This window comes from Trachurus trachurus (assembly GCF_905171665.1).
Source record: "Trachurus trachurus genome assembly, chromosome: 6".
Classification (NCBI taxonomy): Eukaryota; Metazoa; Chordata; class Actinopteri; order Carangiformes; family Carangidae; genus Trachurus; species Trachurus trachurus.
Genome location: NC_139897.1, coordinates 3204474 through 3222478, shown reverse-complemented (window position 1 = coordinate 3222478; position 18005 = coordinate 3204474). Strand labels below are relative to the sequence as shown.

Sequence of the window (18005 nt, the reverse complement as noted above, 5' to 3'; positions counted from 1 at the left end):
GAAACAGCCGTGAAGCAGGGTAAATCTGAGATGTGACAATGTAACAACAGTCATCTTGATGAAAAGCTGCTTTCAGGAGCGGTTAAGTTCATTTTAGTGGCCGATGTATGAAAGTAACACAGAACACAATTTGTTAACAGCAAAACACAATGAACAAAACAATTATCACATTCAATATTTGATCCAAGACAGAAAATGATCAGTATGATAAATAATTTAAATGACCAAAAAAACCACACGTACGTTTGAATGTTGTTGTGCATCTGAATCTGTCTCTGACCAACAAACCTGGAGACTACAGGTTTTTCCAGCTTCTACTGATCACTGCCTGAGCAGCTTGAGCCTTAGTCACAGGATGTTAGGATGAGTGAGGTGAAGAGAGTAACTATGGGATGGACAGAACTGCTACTGAGTCTGTAGCCTTGTGTCTGTGCTGCCATCACTTTATGATCCATGTTTGTTTTTTCTCCTTCCTTCTTTAATTCAACATATCAACAGAGACAAATATGCGGAAGAGGTGGCTGCCAGACTTTAGCCTGATTCATGTCATTCTTGTTCATTACGCCTGACTTAATAAAGGCAGTTGTGCCAATTAAATACCGGTAATATTTCCACTGAATCTTTTATTGATTAACCCTGAAAACCACACTGGTGCAGATGACACCACTGCCTCTGGTTTATAGGGAACAGTTTGACTTTTCTGCATTGAATGAGAGTTTAAAAGAGAGTATTGATCCCGTCTCATGTCTGTCCACAGACTCTGCTGGTTGCCTGGTAACCTCTTAGTGAGGATTTGAGGATGCAACTTCACATAAAACCATACATCGTTGTTTTTGCTTTGGATTAGGAGAAGCAGATGTAACATGTGATGGGTGGACGGGACAGTTTGTCCAGCAGCGTCCCCCAGCCTCCAGTCTGCATGAGAAGATAACGCTCTGATGGCTTTAGTTGTGTGTTTAACAGCTACGCAAAAGACAAGTTCTCATCTAACTCTGCGAAGAAAGTGAAAACACTTTTCTCCCAAACATGAGGAAGTCATTTCTTTAATGAGAATAAGACACTGGTCTCTCTTTAATCAGGCTTTTGAAAACACAGAGCAGCTTTAGAAAACAAAACTTTTATTAACCTGCTCTGGACAGAGGTAGAACATAACACACATTGACATATTTACACACATCCCACAACCCAAATTAAACACATACATTACATGAAGACACAACGGAGAACATTAAATACAACAGACTGTGGGTAGATGCATGTTAGAGAGAATGAAGGCCCAGCAGCACCGCCACCAACCGCAGCACCACAACCAACCCTCCCCGCGGGGGTGTATGGGAGGGGGGGATGGACGGACGGACGGACGCAGACACCTCCCAACATCCCGTCCGTGGTTCTACCCTGTGGTAGAACAGCATGATGTCACCTACCATAGGGTAAAACCACTGACGTGACACCGGAGACAGAGACACAATGCAAAACCAAACAGAAAAATGAAAAAACACCGGCAACAGAAAAATAACAACATAGATACAGAGAGAGAGAGGGAGGGAGAGAGAGAGAGAGAGACCTAGAGCTCAGCAGACACACGGGCAGGATGGATACATGTGATGGATGGATGGAGGGATGGGGAAGGAGGACAGAGACACTGCAAGAGGGCGGGGGGTTTGTATGACTTCAGAAAGCCACATTTAAAGGGGCATCAGTCATTTACAGTGTGACCTCTGCTGGTAACCACACACACACACACACACACACACACACACACACACACACACACACACACACACACACACACACACACACACACACACACACACACACACACACACACACACACACACACACACACACACACACACACACACACACACACACACACAGAGAAGACTGTTGTCCTCTCTGAGTTTAAAAAAGTAGTTTGACTTAAAGCCAAGACAAAAGCACACCAACGCCGTCACCAACATTAAGGACAAATGTGTGCAACAACCTACAGAACCAAACCAAGTCAGCAGGAGAGGGGTGTTTGTTTTGTTGCTGCTCTCACCTGGCGATGCCTCCGTAGTCCAGCCCCTCCTCCCCCCGCATGATGATGTAGAGTCTGCGGCGAAGGTCGTATGGCTTCACATTCATGATCTGATGACAGAAATTCCACCCGTCCATATCATTAACAAACCACACTAACACATCACAGCAAAGTGTTCAACCACATTATAGTAAAACTAGATATCTGCACCTCAACAAGATCATCTTACTAGTCGTTGCTTTATTCGTTTAAATACACTGAAATAGGTAGCAGTCATTTTCAGAGCTAATTCAGGCTGAGGCTGCTTCATCCTGTGAGCCTGGAGTGGAGATGTTGTGTGTTCTGTCCCTGACCTGCTGAAACGAGTCCTCAAACAGCGTCTGTCTGGACACAGAGATCTTCACATGGCTGGGCAACGCGTTGGACTGGAGAGACAGAGAGAGACAAATGTCAACAGGTTTAAACAGAGATGCACACGGGTGAAAATGATCCAAAAAAATGAACTGGGACAGAGAATTTAATTTGCTTCCACTTTATTGGCTTCAGGTGGGAACAGGAGTCTTAGGTGAAAACTTGGAAGAGATATAGACAAAACTATCTGAACGTCTGGAGCTCCAGTAACATACACTACACACACACACACACACACACACCATTGAGGTGAATGTGGACAGGAAAACCTTCACTGTAGCTGCAGACTTTAACACTTACATGGCACAGGAAACGGAACTGGTGGTATTTCCACCTGAAGCTGCGGTCGTAGGCGCCGGGTGAACCGCCCTGCCGTGATCTACACACACACAGAGAGAGAGAGAGAGAGAGAGAAAGCAACTCAGTCAAGTCTTCACTGTTTAATAAAAATCCATAGGGAATCCTTCCCTGGTTTATTAAATACACAGGTAATAATAATAATAACAAACAAAGCTCAGCTGATGATGAGAAACATGAACTGCCCCTTTAAGATGCAGCCAGACGCTCAGAGTAAATATTAACTTGACACCAGCCGTGCTGCTCTGCAGAATGACTCCATGGATCTGGGTCTCAAAGACAGAGGTGAGTGTGGGTCTGCAGCTGTGTTAGTATAAGCTCCACACACACACACGCGCACACAGGCACACACACACACACACACAGGATTTGTGCTGTGTCAGCACTGGAGAAAATGAGACATGGATGAAGAGAGAGAGAGAGTGTTAGACAGATAATGGGAGAGAGGGATGAGGTGAGAGGAGAGAGAGGGAGCTGCCAGGCTCAGCTGGGTCTGGGTCTGGGTCTGGGTCTGGGTCTGGGTCTGGGTGAGGACATGGAGACGCTGCAGCAGAGAGCTGGACGTGGACGTGGACATGGACGTGCTGTCTCTCAGGATCCAGTGTAACAACAATGAAGACTCTGAGAAGTCCTTCATGACCAGAGGCCCAAAATACACTCAAGTATCAGCATGAAAAGCAGCTCGCACACACACACACACACACACACACACACACACACATACACAACCACACCATCTACAGCAGCAACCACAGAAGCAAATACACACTTCCATGCTGAACATAAACACAGAGGGGCACAAACGTACACCCACATACACACACACACACACATACACACATGCCAGTGCAGCCTGCAGTGGATCTGTTGTCGCACATCTGCACATTCTCCTGACTTAGTGGTGAGATGTGAGACTTGGAGGCAAAGCACACATCCACAGGCTGAAGGGAAGTGCTGTGTGTGTGTGTGTGTGTGTGTGTGTGTGTGTGTGTGTGTGTGTGTGTGTGTGTGTATTGCGTGTTGCTGTGATAAAATGTGTCTTCTTGTTACTGTTAAATATCTGAGCCGCTGAAACTGATTGTCTGAGATCCTTGAAAACAAGCAAAGACATGAAAGGCGATGGAGAGAACATGGTGCCAATAAAGATACTGATAAAAAATGAAAAGAAAAATGGCATTTGAGTGAAGTTCCACAGTTTTCATGAACTTTCACAAAATGAGGGGATTGTTCAAGTGAACATTTGCAGGTATGAGGCAGATTGATAGTGCAGAGTGACCGTCGTCAGTCCTCAGTCTGTCAGAGACTCCAGATCTGGGAGGAAGGGCTGAGAGAATATTTACCCTGACTCAAAGCCGGGTCGGGGGTCTTTAAAGGTGGTGGTGCGTGAGTTGTGGTCCACAAAATATCGGACGCCCTCTGCGGTGTACTTCATCTCCCAGCCCGGGGGCAGGGGGTGCTCCTTGATCATCCTGCAACAGGGAGAGGGCAGTGAGCACGGTCCCAGCTGCAGGGGCCCCGTCCCGGGGATGAGACTAACACACCTGGCCCACTAAGCTCTGGATCTAAGTAAAGAACCCTGGATACCAAAGGAAAAACCTGAGCTGGCCATGTGTGACTTATTCACACTGCTTCCAACCGCTGCAATCAAGTCTAGAGGGGCCTTTACCAGTGGGGCCCGCAGCAGGAGACGCCTTTATAAAATTATACTTTACTATAAGAAGAACTGACTCACAGAAATCTTTGGAATGTTTCACCCTGGCTGCAGTTTGTGCCTCTCATAAACAAAACAATCTTTAAATCGAAAACTTGAAGGTTTTTACTGAATCCTTTGTCGTGATGTTTGTTTTCTATCGAGGCCAGAAGTGAATATGAAAATATAAGATAATCAAAAAGAAACACCAATATAGAGGCAGCTGTTTAGTGACTGTGAGTGTCGCCTCCTGCTCCCATTTACTGAGAGAAACTGGAACTGAAATGGGAATTGACAAATAATAAAATATCGAAGGTTGTACAAAGAGTTGCAGCTTACATCTATGGGTTGGATTAGGAGGAAGAGGAGCAAGTTAGTAATTGAAAGATAAAAATATATATATTTTCTTTGCAATTTTTACTTTGAAATGTTTTATCCAGATGTTTTGAAGAGTCTTTGAGCCACCTGTGTGGATGTTCATAGATGAAAGGTACAGACTGGGCCTAGTGACTACATGTCCATCTCCCTCTGGTGAAGTCAGACAGAGATGAATATGCCAGAGCCAGAAAACTCAAACAGGGCAGAAAGGTTCAAATCTGAGATGTGAGACATTTCTTCTAAGCAGCTGAATGAGCGGAGGGGTGAGGAGGAAAATAATTTGAAAAAGCTCAGGAAGTGTTAAAATGTCAAAGAAACAGGGTGATGGCAGAAGAATGATCAAATGAACAGCAGATCGATCACAGAAGATCTGATCAGAGCCCACGCTGCTTCCATTTCATCTCCAATTAGATTCTCCAGCTCTGAACAGTAACTTTGTGCTTTTTTCTGATTGGTCAAATTCACTTTCTCAATAATCAGGATGATCCGGATCAGTCTGTCGTCCCAGTTCGACTGTGTATGACGATTTAGATTAGTTCTTCTTCTGCACGAGCAAAACACCCAAAGCAACAAACCACCTAACAAGCAGGCACATGCGCGCGCACGCACCCACATACACACACACACACACACACACACAAACACACACACTAGCTCTCCTGCTAGCTCCGTAGTCTCACCCTTGGGTCCGCGGGTCGTCCCACTGTGTAGTCCGCGTGTTGTGGTTGACAAAGTACACTCTGCCATTGTCCTGACGCTTCTCTGTGGACACAAACACAACGGCACATTGAAGAGCTAATTACATGGCACAAACACCACAACAAACAGAGAAGGGTCAAAGAGAACACCTGAGTGTGTGTTTGGTAAAGACTGGACTCTCTTCTGGGATGAAGAGAGAGAGGGGAAAAAGAAAAAGAAAAAAATCACACCACCATGATAGAAAAGCAGAGAGTCTGTGCGGTATTTCACTGTGGCTTGATCTGAATACCTCAGCAGGGTAAACCTCAGTGTGTGTGTGTGTGTGTGTGTGTGGACTCAAGGCTGCGGCCTGAACGTTAATGACGCAGCATCGGGGGCAAATACGAAACAAGAAAGTAAAGATTTCATTTCAACGAAGGCTGAAAGGACCTTAACCTTCGTCTTGTGTTAACTTTCTACTGCCATCTATGGTGTTAGGCTCAGTTTTGACCCATGTTTTAAATCAGCTGTAAAATACACTAAAAACATTTGTTTTCATCCAATTAGTTTTTCTTCTCTTGGTTACATTGTTAGGCTTCCTCATCCATGAAAATGTTGGTGTTAATATTTTTGTTGTGGACCCCTGGGCCTTTTTTGTCAGTATACTCCTTGTCTTCATTGGAAACTTCCTCTTGTCAGCTTTCTACTACCATCTATGGTGTTCGGGTCGGTTTTGATCCATGTTTTAAATCAGCTGTAAAACACACTAAAACAATTATTTATCATCCCATTTGTTTCTCATCTCTTGGTTACATTGTTAGGTTCCTTATCCATGAAAAGGTTGGTTTTGCACTTATGATTTCAGTTTGAACTCTCATTATTGTTCTTATTGTTATAACCGGGTCAAAATGTTTTATTTTGTTTAAATTGAGGTTCCTGACAAAGTCAAAAGTCTTGATACTATAAACACATTTATGTGGTACTGAAACGGGTTAAACACAGAATTACACTGAATGAATGTTAAATGTGTGTGTTGTGTCAGTGTGTGTGTGTGTGTGTGTGTGTGTGTGTGTGTGTGTGTGTATGGTAGGTTGCTGGTGCCCCATCCTCCTCCCTCCATCGCTCTGACATCTTTTTCTCATTAGCAGGAGTGTGTGGAGGGCCCAGAAACAGTAGTGCTCACATTGCAGCTCTTACTAGCTTTCTCCTCCACTCCCCCACTTTACTATCCAGTTAACCCCCCCACCCCCCCACCCCAACGCCGCCCCCTCCCCACTTTCTTTCATTCGCCAATGTCCCTTTTCCGTCTCCTTCGTCTTTCCCTCTTTTCTCCCATCTTTGTCTTCTTGAATCCGAGCCTGAGAAAAAAAAAAAAAAATGCGAGGGAAGCAACCGCAGCTGAGAAAAAAAGAAAGAAAGCGAGTGCGCCAGAGAAGCAAATCTGAGCCAGTGATATAATTGAGGTTTTTCGTCTTGAGGTACCGCAACATGTTGAAAAGGCATCATGGGCAGGGAGCGAGGCTTTCTGGAGAGAACACGGCCGTGTGATCAAGTCTGTGAAAATGTCAGAGGGCCGGGAGCTGCCAGCGGCGTTCCTTTATGAATGAATGTGTGTGAGATGATTCTGCGTGGATCTGATTACATTACTCATTTGGGAAAAAGCTGGATGATGAAAAGTCCCATCAATAATGTGGCCTCTGTAATTTGCGGACTTTAGAGTAAAGGGAGTGTGTACAGTGATGAATTGGGATAACATGAGCCGAAACCAAGAGGCATTTTATCCAGAATGATAATGATCAAGTTCACGAGTCAAGACGATCAATCAGTTAACGACCGATCTCCGGCCTCGAGGATAGAAAAACTAAATAAAACAAAAACAAAACACAGAACCAGATTTGTTTCCATTTTTGAAAAAAAAAAAAAAAAAAAAAGTCTTCTGACCAAAATGTGCAGCGGGGTCCGTTCACACAAACAACGCTGTGGTGCCGAAAGCGTTTTGCAACACTTCGCCCAAACCTCAGGCCCTCACAGCAGAAACGACCTCAACCGACCAAATGAAGAACCCAGAGTTGGGATCATGACAAACTGCAGAGCTTCACAGACAGTTGACAACTGGGCGAGAGTCGTCAAAAATACCTCGGAGAGACTGGAAACAGCTCCACAACTCCAGAATCCAGCCCGAGCAGATTCATTTCCACGAACGTGTATGTCCAGCTTTCGGCGTGAACGCACCTTTAGCGCCCGCCGCTGAGACCAGAAGTGTATGCACGAGGAGTGTGTTGGTCGAACTTACCCCATCCGGGAGGCAGCGGGCCCAGAGGGTCATTCTCCAGTGGAGCTCCAGACGGCTGAAGGAGAAACAAGAGAGAGACAAAACAAATCCCGTTAGGTCACCGCTCTCTCTCCTCTCACCCCCTCGTTGTCACGGTGTCTGTCACTGTTTTACCGCCACGCCAGGATCAGGGAAGGAAGGAAAAGTTAGGGGGGAAAATGACCCCCGCCCCCCCCCCCTGCCTCGTTAAAAAAAAAAAATGCAGAAAGGAGGGAAAACCGGTGAGCAAGAAAAGAAAAAGCCAGTAAAACTCACTCAGTGCCGGCGTCCCAAATCCTGGTAATGAGATGGAGCATCGGACGTGTGAGGTAAAAATCAGGATGATACCTGTGTCAGGCATGTTGGAATGAGTGTGTGTGTGTATATGTGTGTGTGTGTGAGTGTTAAGGCCAGAAGGGAGGGGGGGCTCCTCTCTGCTGCAGCAGTGAGGGACGACTGAGGGAGCTGCAGCCCGGCAGCTCGTATGCCTTCCAAAAACTACACGCTCGGTAGGAGGATAAAACAACAACGCTGTTCCAATGAGCTCACTGGCTGGATGCAGGCCCCACCCCCCCACCCCGGCTTCCCGCTCACCTCCTCAAACACACCCCACCTCCCAACCTCCCACCACCTCCTCCACCCTGGCACCCCTCCCTACCCCACCCTGTGCTCCTCCTCCTCCTCCTCCTCCTCCTCCTCCTCCTCTCTTCTAGCGCTGCTGTGAAAGTAGGCAGGGAAGTGCGATGTCTGAGGGAACTGAGGGAACATTCATGCTTGTTCCAGACTGGACACCCCCCCCCGCCCCCCCCCCCAGGCCCGGCCCAGCCCGCCCCACCCACCCCGCCTCCTCGACCCACCCCAGGTCTGACAAAAGGCACCTTTATTCACCCTGGGCCTGGAAACCACTGTGGGGTTTACTCAGCCTGCACTCATACACACACACACACAAAAGTGTGTGAGTGTGTGTGAGTGCACGCCACGGTGTGGAAAGTTTGTCTGTGGCAAACAGTCAGTCAGTGTGTATGTTCTTATGGTGGCACACACACACACACACACACACACACACACACACACACACATACACATACAGCTCCTGGCGCTTTTTCACGCAGGATATTGTTTATCACAAATGCACAGTCCTGCCATCTCTAATGACAACGCGTTACCTTGGTTACAGGTATCATTGCAGTGGTGATGTAAAAACATAATGAGAAAAAAATTGATGCATTCAGGAAATCTGCTCATTTCTGTTTGGGTGCAGCGAGTGTGAAAAGAAGCAGTGTTTCCCAGCTGAAGGCCGGTGGAGCTGCATAGCGGTTTTTTTCTTTTCACTGAGACATGTTGCACCACAAAAGTGATGATTATTTCCTGAGTGTATTATCTACCGAGTGTCAACGTCACTTTACACAGCATTTCCAAAAAAGAAATGTGACTGTGCCCATTTAAAGTGGCTCTGTCATGGAAACTCTGAGGGAGCTGGGATGGAAAGGACTGGGTCTGCTGAAGGAGCAGGAGTGGGCATAGAACAGGGTTTAAGGGTGTGTGTGTGTTTGTGTGTGTGTGTGTGTGTGCGTGTGTGTCACTACCATCGACAGCCAACCAATCTATGCCCCTGAACCCCACCCTTTTGGGTTTTCTGTGACTAAAAAAGGTAAAAGGAGAATATAATGATATAAAGACATGATGACTTCATCCTGGCTCTGACCATTCAGCTCCTCAGCAGCTTCCAGACAGAGTGAGGCTGGAGGGAGGAAAAGAAAGAGAGACTGAGAAAACAAGGGAGGGAGAGGAAGAGAGGGAAAAGCAGCATGTTGGCAGAAACGTGTGAAATAAAGGTTGGGTGTTATGGATCTGGAAGGAGTACGCAATAAAGGCCCGTTTCTAGGCGGCGCAGGTGAAACCGACGGCGAATTCAGCCGGTGACACGTTAAAGCACGTTCAGCGTCGCATCGGCTCCACAGTCTTTCAACGTTACTAAAGATAAACTATTCATTTATGCAGCTGTAAACTTCAGTTGCCACTTGTTTTCCAGCTCTGCACAGAGCAGAGAGGCCGCTCTGTGTAAACCAGGAGAGAGTGAAAAACAGCAGGTCAGTGAGTTCAGAGTGGCTTTCAACTCCTGTTCAGTATTTGTAGCGCTGAATATTTGCATCTTTCGACTCAAAGGAGCGTTCGTAAAGACAATTAACTGACAAAATTAACTGATCAAAGCAGTTCCACGTTGATCCATCTGTTCATTAATCAGTGTGAACCGCTGATTTGCATTTTCACTCAAGGTGAGGACTAACATTCATGTTAAACTTTGACGGATTTCTCCAAGGACGACGACCGGCCTAATATTCATCTGAAAAATGCACAAAAACATAACTAAACTCCAACAATCCTTCACGAGGTGACAGGGAATAACAGAACAAAGAGTCTGGATACAGACAGACTGAGTCTGAAATCATCTCAAAACAAACAAAACAGTTTGAATCTTTACTGTTTTAAGATGGACTGTGCTATGAATTCTTTCCCTTTTTCCCCTCTCATCACACAAATCACACATTATGATCTATGTCCCCCGATTTTCACGTGATTGTTACCATGGCAACACTAGTGAGATAAGCCGTCTACTGCTTTTGTCTTAAAATGATCTTGATGATCTGTTGTCAGACGGTCTGACTAACACCAGACTGGACCGACAGCACAGAGCAGCCTCTCTGTGGAAGTGGCCCAGGACATGAGCTCTGTAGGTTGTTCACCGCATGATGAGCATCAGCTGCACTGAATGTAATAACAGCTCATAGGGGCAGTTTAAAACCCTGATTTCCAAAGTTCGTGTGAAAAATCTGCAAAATCCGTTTCCTCATAACCCCCTCCATCCAAAGACACCATTACATCTCATAGCTACCGCAAATAAACAATAAATGAAGATATATCCACTTCAGTCAGAGAAACAACAGACTCCCTCTAAGTCCAGGACCTGACTTAAGTTTTCTTCAGTGTTAAAATAATCCAGTGAGAGTCGTCTGTACATCCAGCAAACATGAACATTCTTTTAATGCCAATTTGCTGAAATGTAAACACATTATGGCTAAAAAAAGGAGCAGTCGTTGTGATTTTGTCTAAAGGGGGAACCTAAAGGGTGATGTTGAAGTGAATACAGCTGCATGTATTTTAAATATAAGATTACAACACGCAGAAGAAAATCGGCTCAGACACACTGTCCTTCACTTTTACTGCAGTTATTTCTATGAAGGTCTAAAAGTGACATAAACTGCAGATGTAGCATCAAAGGGCTCTTTATTGCTTTTCCACATAACATAATGTTAACACAACATCAGTGCAGTTTCCATAAGTTACTTGCATTGTCCATTCATGAAAAAAAAAAAAAACCTCTCTTACAGAAGTGCTTTCTGGAAGCCTGAGCACTGACGGGTTGTGTGTAAACATGGGGGACATGCAGCCGGGCGCTGCTGTGTGACTTTTCTGTTCAGAGCCGCAAGTGATAAAACACAGGGCTGATTCAGGTGGTGCTGTTAAGGGTCCTTGTTCCAGCGAGAATGGACAGAAAGTTAGAGAGGGAGGGGGAGAGGAAGGGAGGGAGGGAGGGAGTGGGGCCGAGGACTGATGTGAAGGTGAAGGGTGAGGAGTGGTAAAACTAGGAGAGCAGAAAGATGAAGACTTTAATCCAAGTTATCAAAAATGGGTGAAAGGCATTTTAGTGCTTTGCACAAAAGGGGGATTTTAGAGAGGGAACAAACGGGTGGGTGGGGTTAAAGGAAAGGATGGAGGTAGAGAAACACAGAGGAAGACTGGGAGAGGTAGAAGAGGGCGGATGGGGGCGTGGGGGTGTTGGGGCGGAAACAGCAGTTAATGACTGTGAGGCTGCCCTCTCCTAACGAGCTGCAATTACTCTGCAAACACAAATACACACCAGCACTGTGGAGCGGCCGAAAAGTGTGTGTGTGTCTGCCCACGCAGCTGAGGTAGGAAAGGTTGATGGCTGCTGCGCTGCTCGTCCAGCACTAAGACGGCCAGCGGCCTCTTGACCCTCCTTGGTTGTCATGTGTTACAGAAAAGAAATGTGGCACCTGACCTCAACATTACAGGCCTGTGAACACATCTGCTCAAACACACACACACACACACACGGAGGAGCATGTGATTTAAAGGAGAATTCCGGTCATTTTTGACCCCTAAATCGTTGTCCTGATGGTCACCCAGTGTTGGTTGGAGCAAAAAACGCGACTAAAATTGATGCAGACAAACCAGAGTTACACCATGGCTAGACGGAGCTAGGGATAGCCACAACACTAACCTATGGGGGCAATTCTTTCAACCACAACAAACACTCAAAAAACAATCAAATATCTATGGTACATGACTCGAATCCTTATGACACACCACTAAACTCATATAGTGTACAGTATAAACAGTATAAACTTTGTGTTTTTGCATGTAGTCACTCACCTCAGAGAAACATCCTGGAAAGACATTACTATCCGATCACAGAGCGCCTGCTCTCCCCATCACAGAAACAAACACTTTTTCCTTGTTGTGATGATTTCTTTACAAAAATAAACGGTCGGAGATATTTTGGACATTACCACTGCACTGCTCCACCGTTTATTTTTGTACAGAAATCATCACGGCTGTGGCTCAGGAGGTAGAGCGGGTTGTCCACTAACCGGAAGGTCGGTGGTTTGATTCCAGGCTCCTCCTGGCAACATGTCAAAGTGTCCTTGGGCAAGACACTGAACCCACACTTGCCCCCCGATGCGTCCATTGGGTGTACGAATGTGTGTGAATGGTTAGATTCCTGCGCTGCCAAGCGCTGTATGAATGTGCGCTGTAAAGCGCTTTGAGTGGTCCGAGAGACTAGAAAAGCACTATATGAGTCCAAGTCGATTTACCATTTTACCATCACAACAAGGAAAAAGTGTTTGTTTCTGTGGTGGGGAGAGCAGGCGCTCTGTGATCAGATAGTAATGTCTTTCCAGGATGTTTCAGAGTTCGGCTATCTGAGGTGAGTGGCTACATGCAAAAACACACAGTTTATACTGTTTATACTGTACACTATATGAGTTCAGTGGTGTGTCATAAGGATTCCAGTCATGTACCATAGGTATTTGATTGTTTTTTTTGTTTTTCTTTTCTCCTATAACAATAGTGACCCACACACTCGCACATTTATAGCCACATACACACACACAGTAAATGACAGTGATACGTCCTGGTTTTTGTCAGGAGAGGCTGATTAGTTAACGTAGTAATTTTAAACTAGTTCAGAATCATGATTTTCTGCCGTGGAGCATGCTGCTGCGTGCACAGTTCAACTATGAGCTCTTTTATGTGCGTTTCCTCGTTCACACACACTGGGGCCATAAATAGTTGCTGCTATCAGCGCTGTGGGCATTCCAAGACACAGCAGCGTATTATCAGCATGGAGGGCAGACCTGCCTGTTGGCTTTTCTCACACACACTGAGGGAGGGAGTTAGAGGAGGGAGGGGGACGGGGACTGGGGCTTGGGTGGTGGTGAACTTGAACGTTTGTGTCCCAGCGCGGACCGGCCCTGTGCGGTGCCACTCCGACGGTGACGCGAACGCCTGAATTCATCCTGACGCTGCTAATAACTGGCTTTTTGTTTGGTTACTCATTTGAAATCTGACATCACTGGAAACGTTTACATGCAAGGTCACCTGGACAGTAGTCGGACTCGGATTAGTCTTCTTGAGCTTTAAATTCTATCCACATCATCGGCGCTCCTTGAATACAAATTCAAAGTTTTGCACATGCTGAAGTGTTTTCGAATGATGAGCGCCGTTCCTTTGCCGCTCACGTTTTAGAGCAGTTTTGGGGCACGCTGCATGACGTCTCCGTAGACACAGCCCAGCATCAATAACGCATTGTTTTTCTCCAAATACATGCATATCATGTCTATGATAAGGGACATTGTGTAGGAATTCCTCCCATCTAGCGTTGCAGTTGTATATCGCAAGCAACTCGTATTTTTCATGCTGCATTCACGTGAAATTGGGCAGACAGCAGACGGACGACAGCCGCTGCATGTAACGGCATAAACAAGCCTCTATGTAAACAAGTGGTCCGTCAGCACGAGGCAAAACAATACACGTGACAATATGTTGTCATGGTGATGTGGTATTGTTTACCTGACCTATGTTTTACCGGCATTCTCTGGACTTCTGTGACTAAAATGACATCTGGTTTGTTAGCGATGGCCGTCTGCCCGACTGCAGGTGAATGCAGCATCAGTGTAACGCTCCATTCCTCCTCACTGCGTTACCGCGGTGACTTTTCACAGACGCCACCTCGACCTGAGCCGACAGCTCCGGTGTCTCCGCTGAGTTTCCGTGGTTTCCTACCGTCACGCTGCCACTGAACGTAAAACATGGTGACACGACATGGCAGCCAGCACCGAGCTTACCCGCTCCATGGAGATATGAATGATATGAACGGCTCATTCAGAGCTGAAAGGAACACTTCAGTTAGTTGATGGGGGGATTACTGATTAATGAAAAACATAATTGATTTTCGTGAATAGATAACAGGAGAAGTTACACAATGTCCCTTTAATAATTCATTTTGTTTGGGTGAAGTGTGAACTGGAACAAACTGTACCCCAACGCAGGGACAATATGAGAAGTTAAATGCATCATAAAGCTGCACATGAACAAGTGAGATAAAAAAAGGATTGGTATTTAAGTCAGTGGTAGGTGGTTCTCAGAGAAGGTGTTATCTTAATTTTAAAGAAGGCTTTGAGGAACCCTGTGGGGATTTCCACTCTATTCTACAAAAGGAACATTTTGGATATGCACCATTGCATGGGGTTAGGGTTAGGGTTTGGTAGGCAAGTTATGCAAGTACGAAAGTAGTGGTTGTAGCGGCTGCTGCAGAAGCAGTCGTTGCTGCTGTTGTGTTTGTTGTAGTCTCTGTGCCAAAACTAAGATCCAGGAATTTCTCCCTAAACCAGCAACACAACTGAGGAAACGAGAAGAATCTGAGACGCAACATGTTTCATGTTACATTTGGTTCATGCTGGGGAAAATGACTAAATGATAAAAGTAGCGTTTTTGATACCTTATTATACTGAGGAGTATGAGGGGGGTGTTTTTCTGCAACACTGTTTTATGTTTATTTATTCATATAACAAAGCAAATGGCTCAAGTACAGCAGTGTTTAATGTGGTTTTAACGAGCAGCTGCAGAAATAAGTCTAAAACTAGCACAGCTACAATTCACCCCCGGTCACATTTCATTTTTAATATTTTGGAGATTTGATACAGAGTCCAAAAAGAGGAGCAAGTTCATCTTTCTCTCCTGACTTCCTGTTCATGTGATTTGAACGATACATAAGGTTTTGGCCTTGTCCCTCACCACTAAGTTGTTTTGGGTAAAGCATTTGCCAAATGAGTAAAGGTGAATGTAAATGGAGGCAGTGACAGCAGTCCACTTCACTTTCAGTAATAACACCCGTGTTACAATGAATAAAGTAAACACAGTAGTAATATTACCAACGACCACAGTCTGAGAAAATTACCAACCTCAACACCTGTTACCATTTGAACTTCACTTGTTATGATGTTTTTACAGAGGAGTTCGGCTCCTGCTGCTTGTTCCTTTAACAGCCCAGATGTCAGATGAAAGTTAAATGTCTCATTTTAAGAATCTGCTGAGAACTGAAAGGTTTGTTTTGAGCACTGCAGGTTTTAGATGGACCTGAATAACACATTTCTGCTGAATGTTTCAATCGTTTGTCCAGAGTGTGAACCCGGACCACAGACGGTCACAGACACTGTCACTACACTGATGGAATACAAGTAAGAGAAAAGGTTGATCGATAATGGTTCATGAACCACAAGAAGGTTATTTCAATGCTCACAAATACACAATTACGAAATCCCACACACGGCCACTGCAAGATACAGAGAAAGAAACAAAGACAAACGTAACTGTAGACACAAGTGTACACATACAGCGCATTAAAACTGAAACACTAGTACACAGAGTGCAGGGTGGGGTGTTTTAATAGAAGCCAGTAAGAGTTTAAAGGCTGGTTTTACTAATGGTTCATTGAGAAAGCTCTGTTGTTCTAGTCTCCTAAGTTTTTACTGTCTCGCTGCAGTTTGACCTTGGCTGGAGAGGACACCCACCGACGACCCAACACCCACCCACTCCACTGGAAAAACACTATACACAAGTCTCAAATAACACCAACTCCCCCTGTGTTGCTTATATAGCTGCACTTACTGAAAATAATGTATTGTTTGTAGTCCTGAGGTGGATGTTTGAGGACCACATGCAACTCTAAACAAGTAAATCACTGTTTTCAATCTATCTGCTGTGATCTGAACCAGAGAAACCCTCCACAGCAGTAATGTGTGAGAAAACTAAAAAACACACAGCTCAAGATATGTTTGGTGTGTTTAACTTTGACGGTACAAAAACTTCACTGCCCACACATTCGCTGTTGTTAAACCTCCAGTGGCCTGCTCGAGTTTGGGTTTGAGTCTCTGCTGCACAAGATTTGTTTCACTTTTCAGACTGACTTTCACATAAACAGCACAGGAAGTGAACAGTTAGCATAAGCACTGACCGACAAAGAGTGGTACCATCAGACACTAACAAAAAAACTGAGGAAAAAGCAGTTGCAATATTTGAGTGACAGCTGAAAGCACACAGCACAACAAGTAAGAAACAAAGATGTTTACAAAGGATGTTTTCATCCAGACGGATAGACAATGGGTGTGAATTTTGTGTCATAATTGTCGCAAAACGTGGCGAAAAAGGTGAGTTATGACCTCTGACCACCAAGGTCTGATCAGCTTGAGTCTTAGCTACATCATCAATAATGCTTCCTGATGCCACCAACACCAGCCAGAGTTAATGCACATATACATTACATAGAGTATGGTGTATCAAATGTTTTAGGTTGATAACTTCTTAAAGCTGCACTAATTCTTGTATGGTAGTGGACTAGGGATGTCACGATTGTAGATTTTCTTGGTACGATTATTGTCAGAGAAATAATCACGGTATTACGATTATCACAATTATTATGAATTAATTAATTTCACAACACTATGAATGTGTAAAATCATATATAGTCTATCTATGCTAATTATTTACACAAACATTAAAAGGTGATAGCTACAAGTTTAATTCCTTCTGGCCAGTAGGTGTAGAACTCTCTCGGTCTCTGCTCTCGCTCCAACCTTCCGTTTTACTGGTTGCCAGTTACAGCTGTCACTACCCGATTTGCAACGCTACCCGATTTGTGACAATACTGGTCTGCGCATGCGCAGACCGGCCGCCATCTTGGACAGCTGCCTACAGCAACTCCACTTGGACAAACTTCATTTGGGCACTGCCCAATTTGCGTACATGCTTAAAGTTCTGTGAATTTAAAATATGGTACTGTGAAAATGATTAAAAAATAAAATAAAATAAAAACCGCGGAGGTCCGTCATAAGACAGCCGCGGCAGACTCGTTTATTCAGTGAGTGTTGTGGTAGTTGTGATTGTTTGTGGTTGTCATGGTGATGAGGCCGGCGAGAAAAGACGACAGTAAACATTAAAAGTCCGCCTGTGTTCCTGTTTTCTGAGCATCAAGATCCTATTACCACCACAACGAACCCTCAATTTACATTACTAATAAAGTATTTAAAAAAAATAAATAAAAAGATAAACCGTCTCTGGCGACGCACATAGGGCAGTGATCCTAAGTCAATTCAACTAAGTTTGTCCAAGTGGAGTTGCCGTACGTGGCTGTCACAAACCGGGTAGCGTTGCAAATCGGGTAGTGACAACAGCAGTAAACACATGACATCAACGTTCTAATGCTGTTGCCAGAGAGATCATTCCATGCCGACGTTGCCAATGTAACCAGATGTAAATATTTATATATTTTGGACCCGCCAAAATTTATTAAACAATTATTTATATACTATTTTTTTTAAATTCTGTAAAATTAATCCTTTTATTCTGCACCCCTCTAGACATTCTGTGGATGCATTATATATTAAAAATTAATCCTTTTGATGAAAAAGTTGTAGCTATAACCTTTAATAAAGGACCAATTATATTCCCCAGGGGAAGTGTTTGAATTATTCAAGTCATTAACTCATTGAGTGCCAGACCTTTTATAAAATGGT

The 18005-nt window shown here is 44.7% G+C and overlaps 1 protein-coding gene across 2 annotated transcripts in view; it reads right to left on the bottom strand.

The window, feature by feature from the left end:
* Window positions 1-18005, bottom strand: part of wwp2 (WW domain containing E3 ubiquitin protein ligase 2) — a 64194-nt gene that overhangs the window by 7989 nt on the left and 38200 nt on the right. The window contains exons 11-16 of one of the 2 annotated variants that reach the window (XM_083974526.1): window positions 7831-7885; window positions 5540-5621; window positions 4132-4260; window positions 2735-2813; window positions 2377-2448; window positions 2045-2133 (exon numbers count right to left, since the gene is read on the bottom strand). In XM_083974526.1, coding sequence (XP_083830652.1) covers window positions 2045-2133; window positions 2377-2448; window positions 2735-2813; window positions 4132-4260; window positions 5540-5621; window positions 7831-7885 — 506 coding nt within the window. The remainder of the gene's footprint in view (window positions 1-2044; window positions 2134-2376; window positions 2449-2734; window positions 2814-4131; window positions 4261-5539; window positions 5622-7830; window positions 7886-18005) is intronic. The other variant, XM_083974527.1, reaches the window with a different exon arrangement.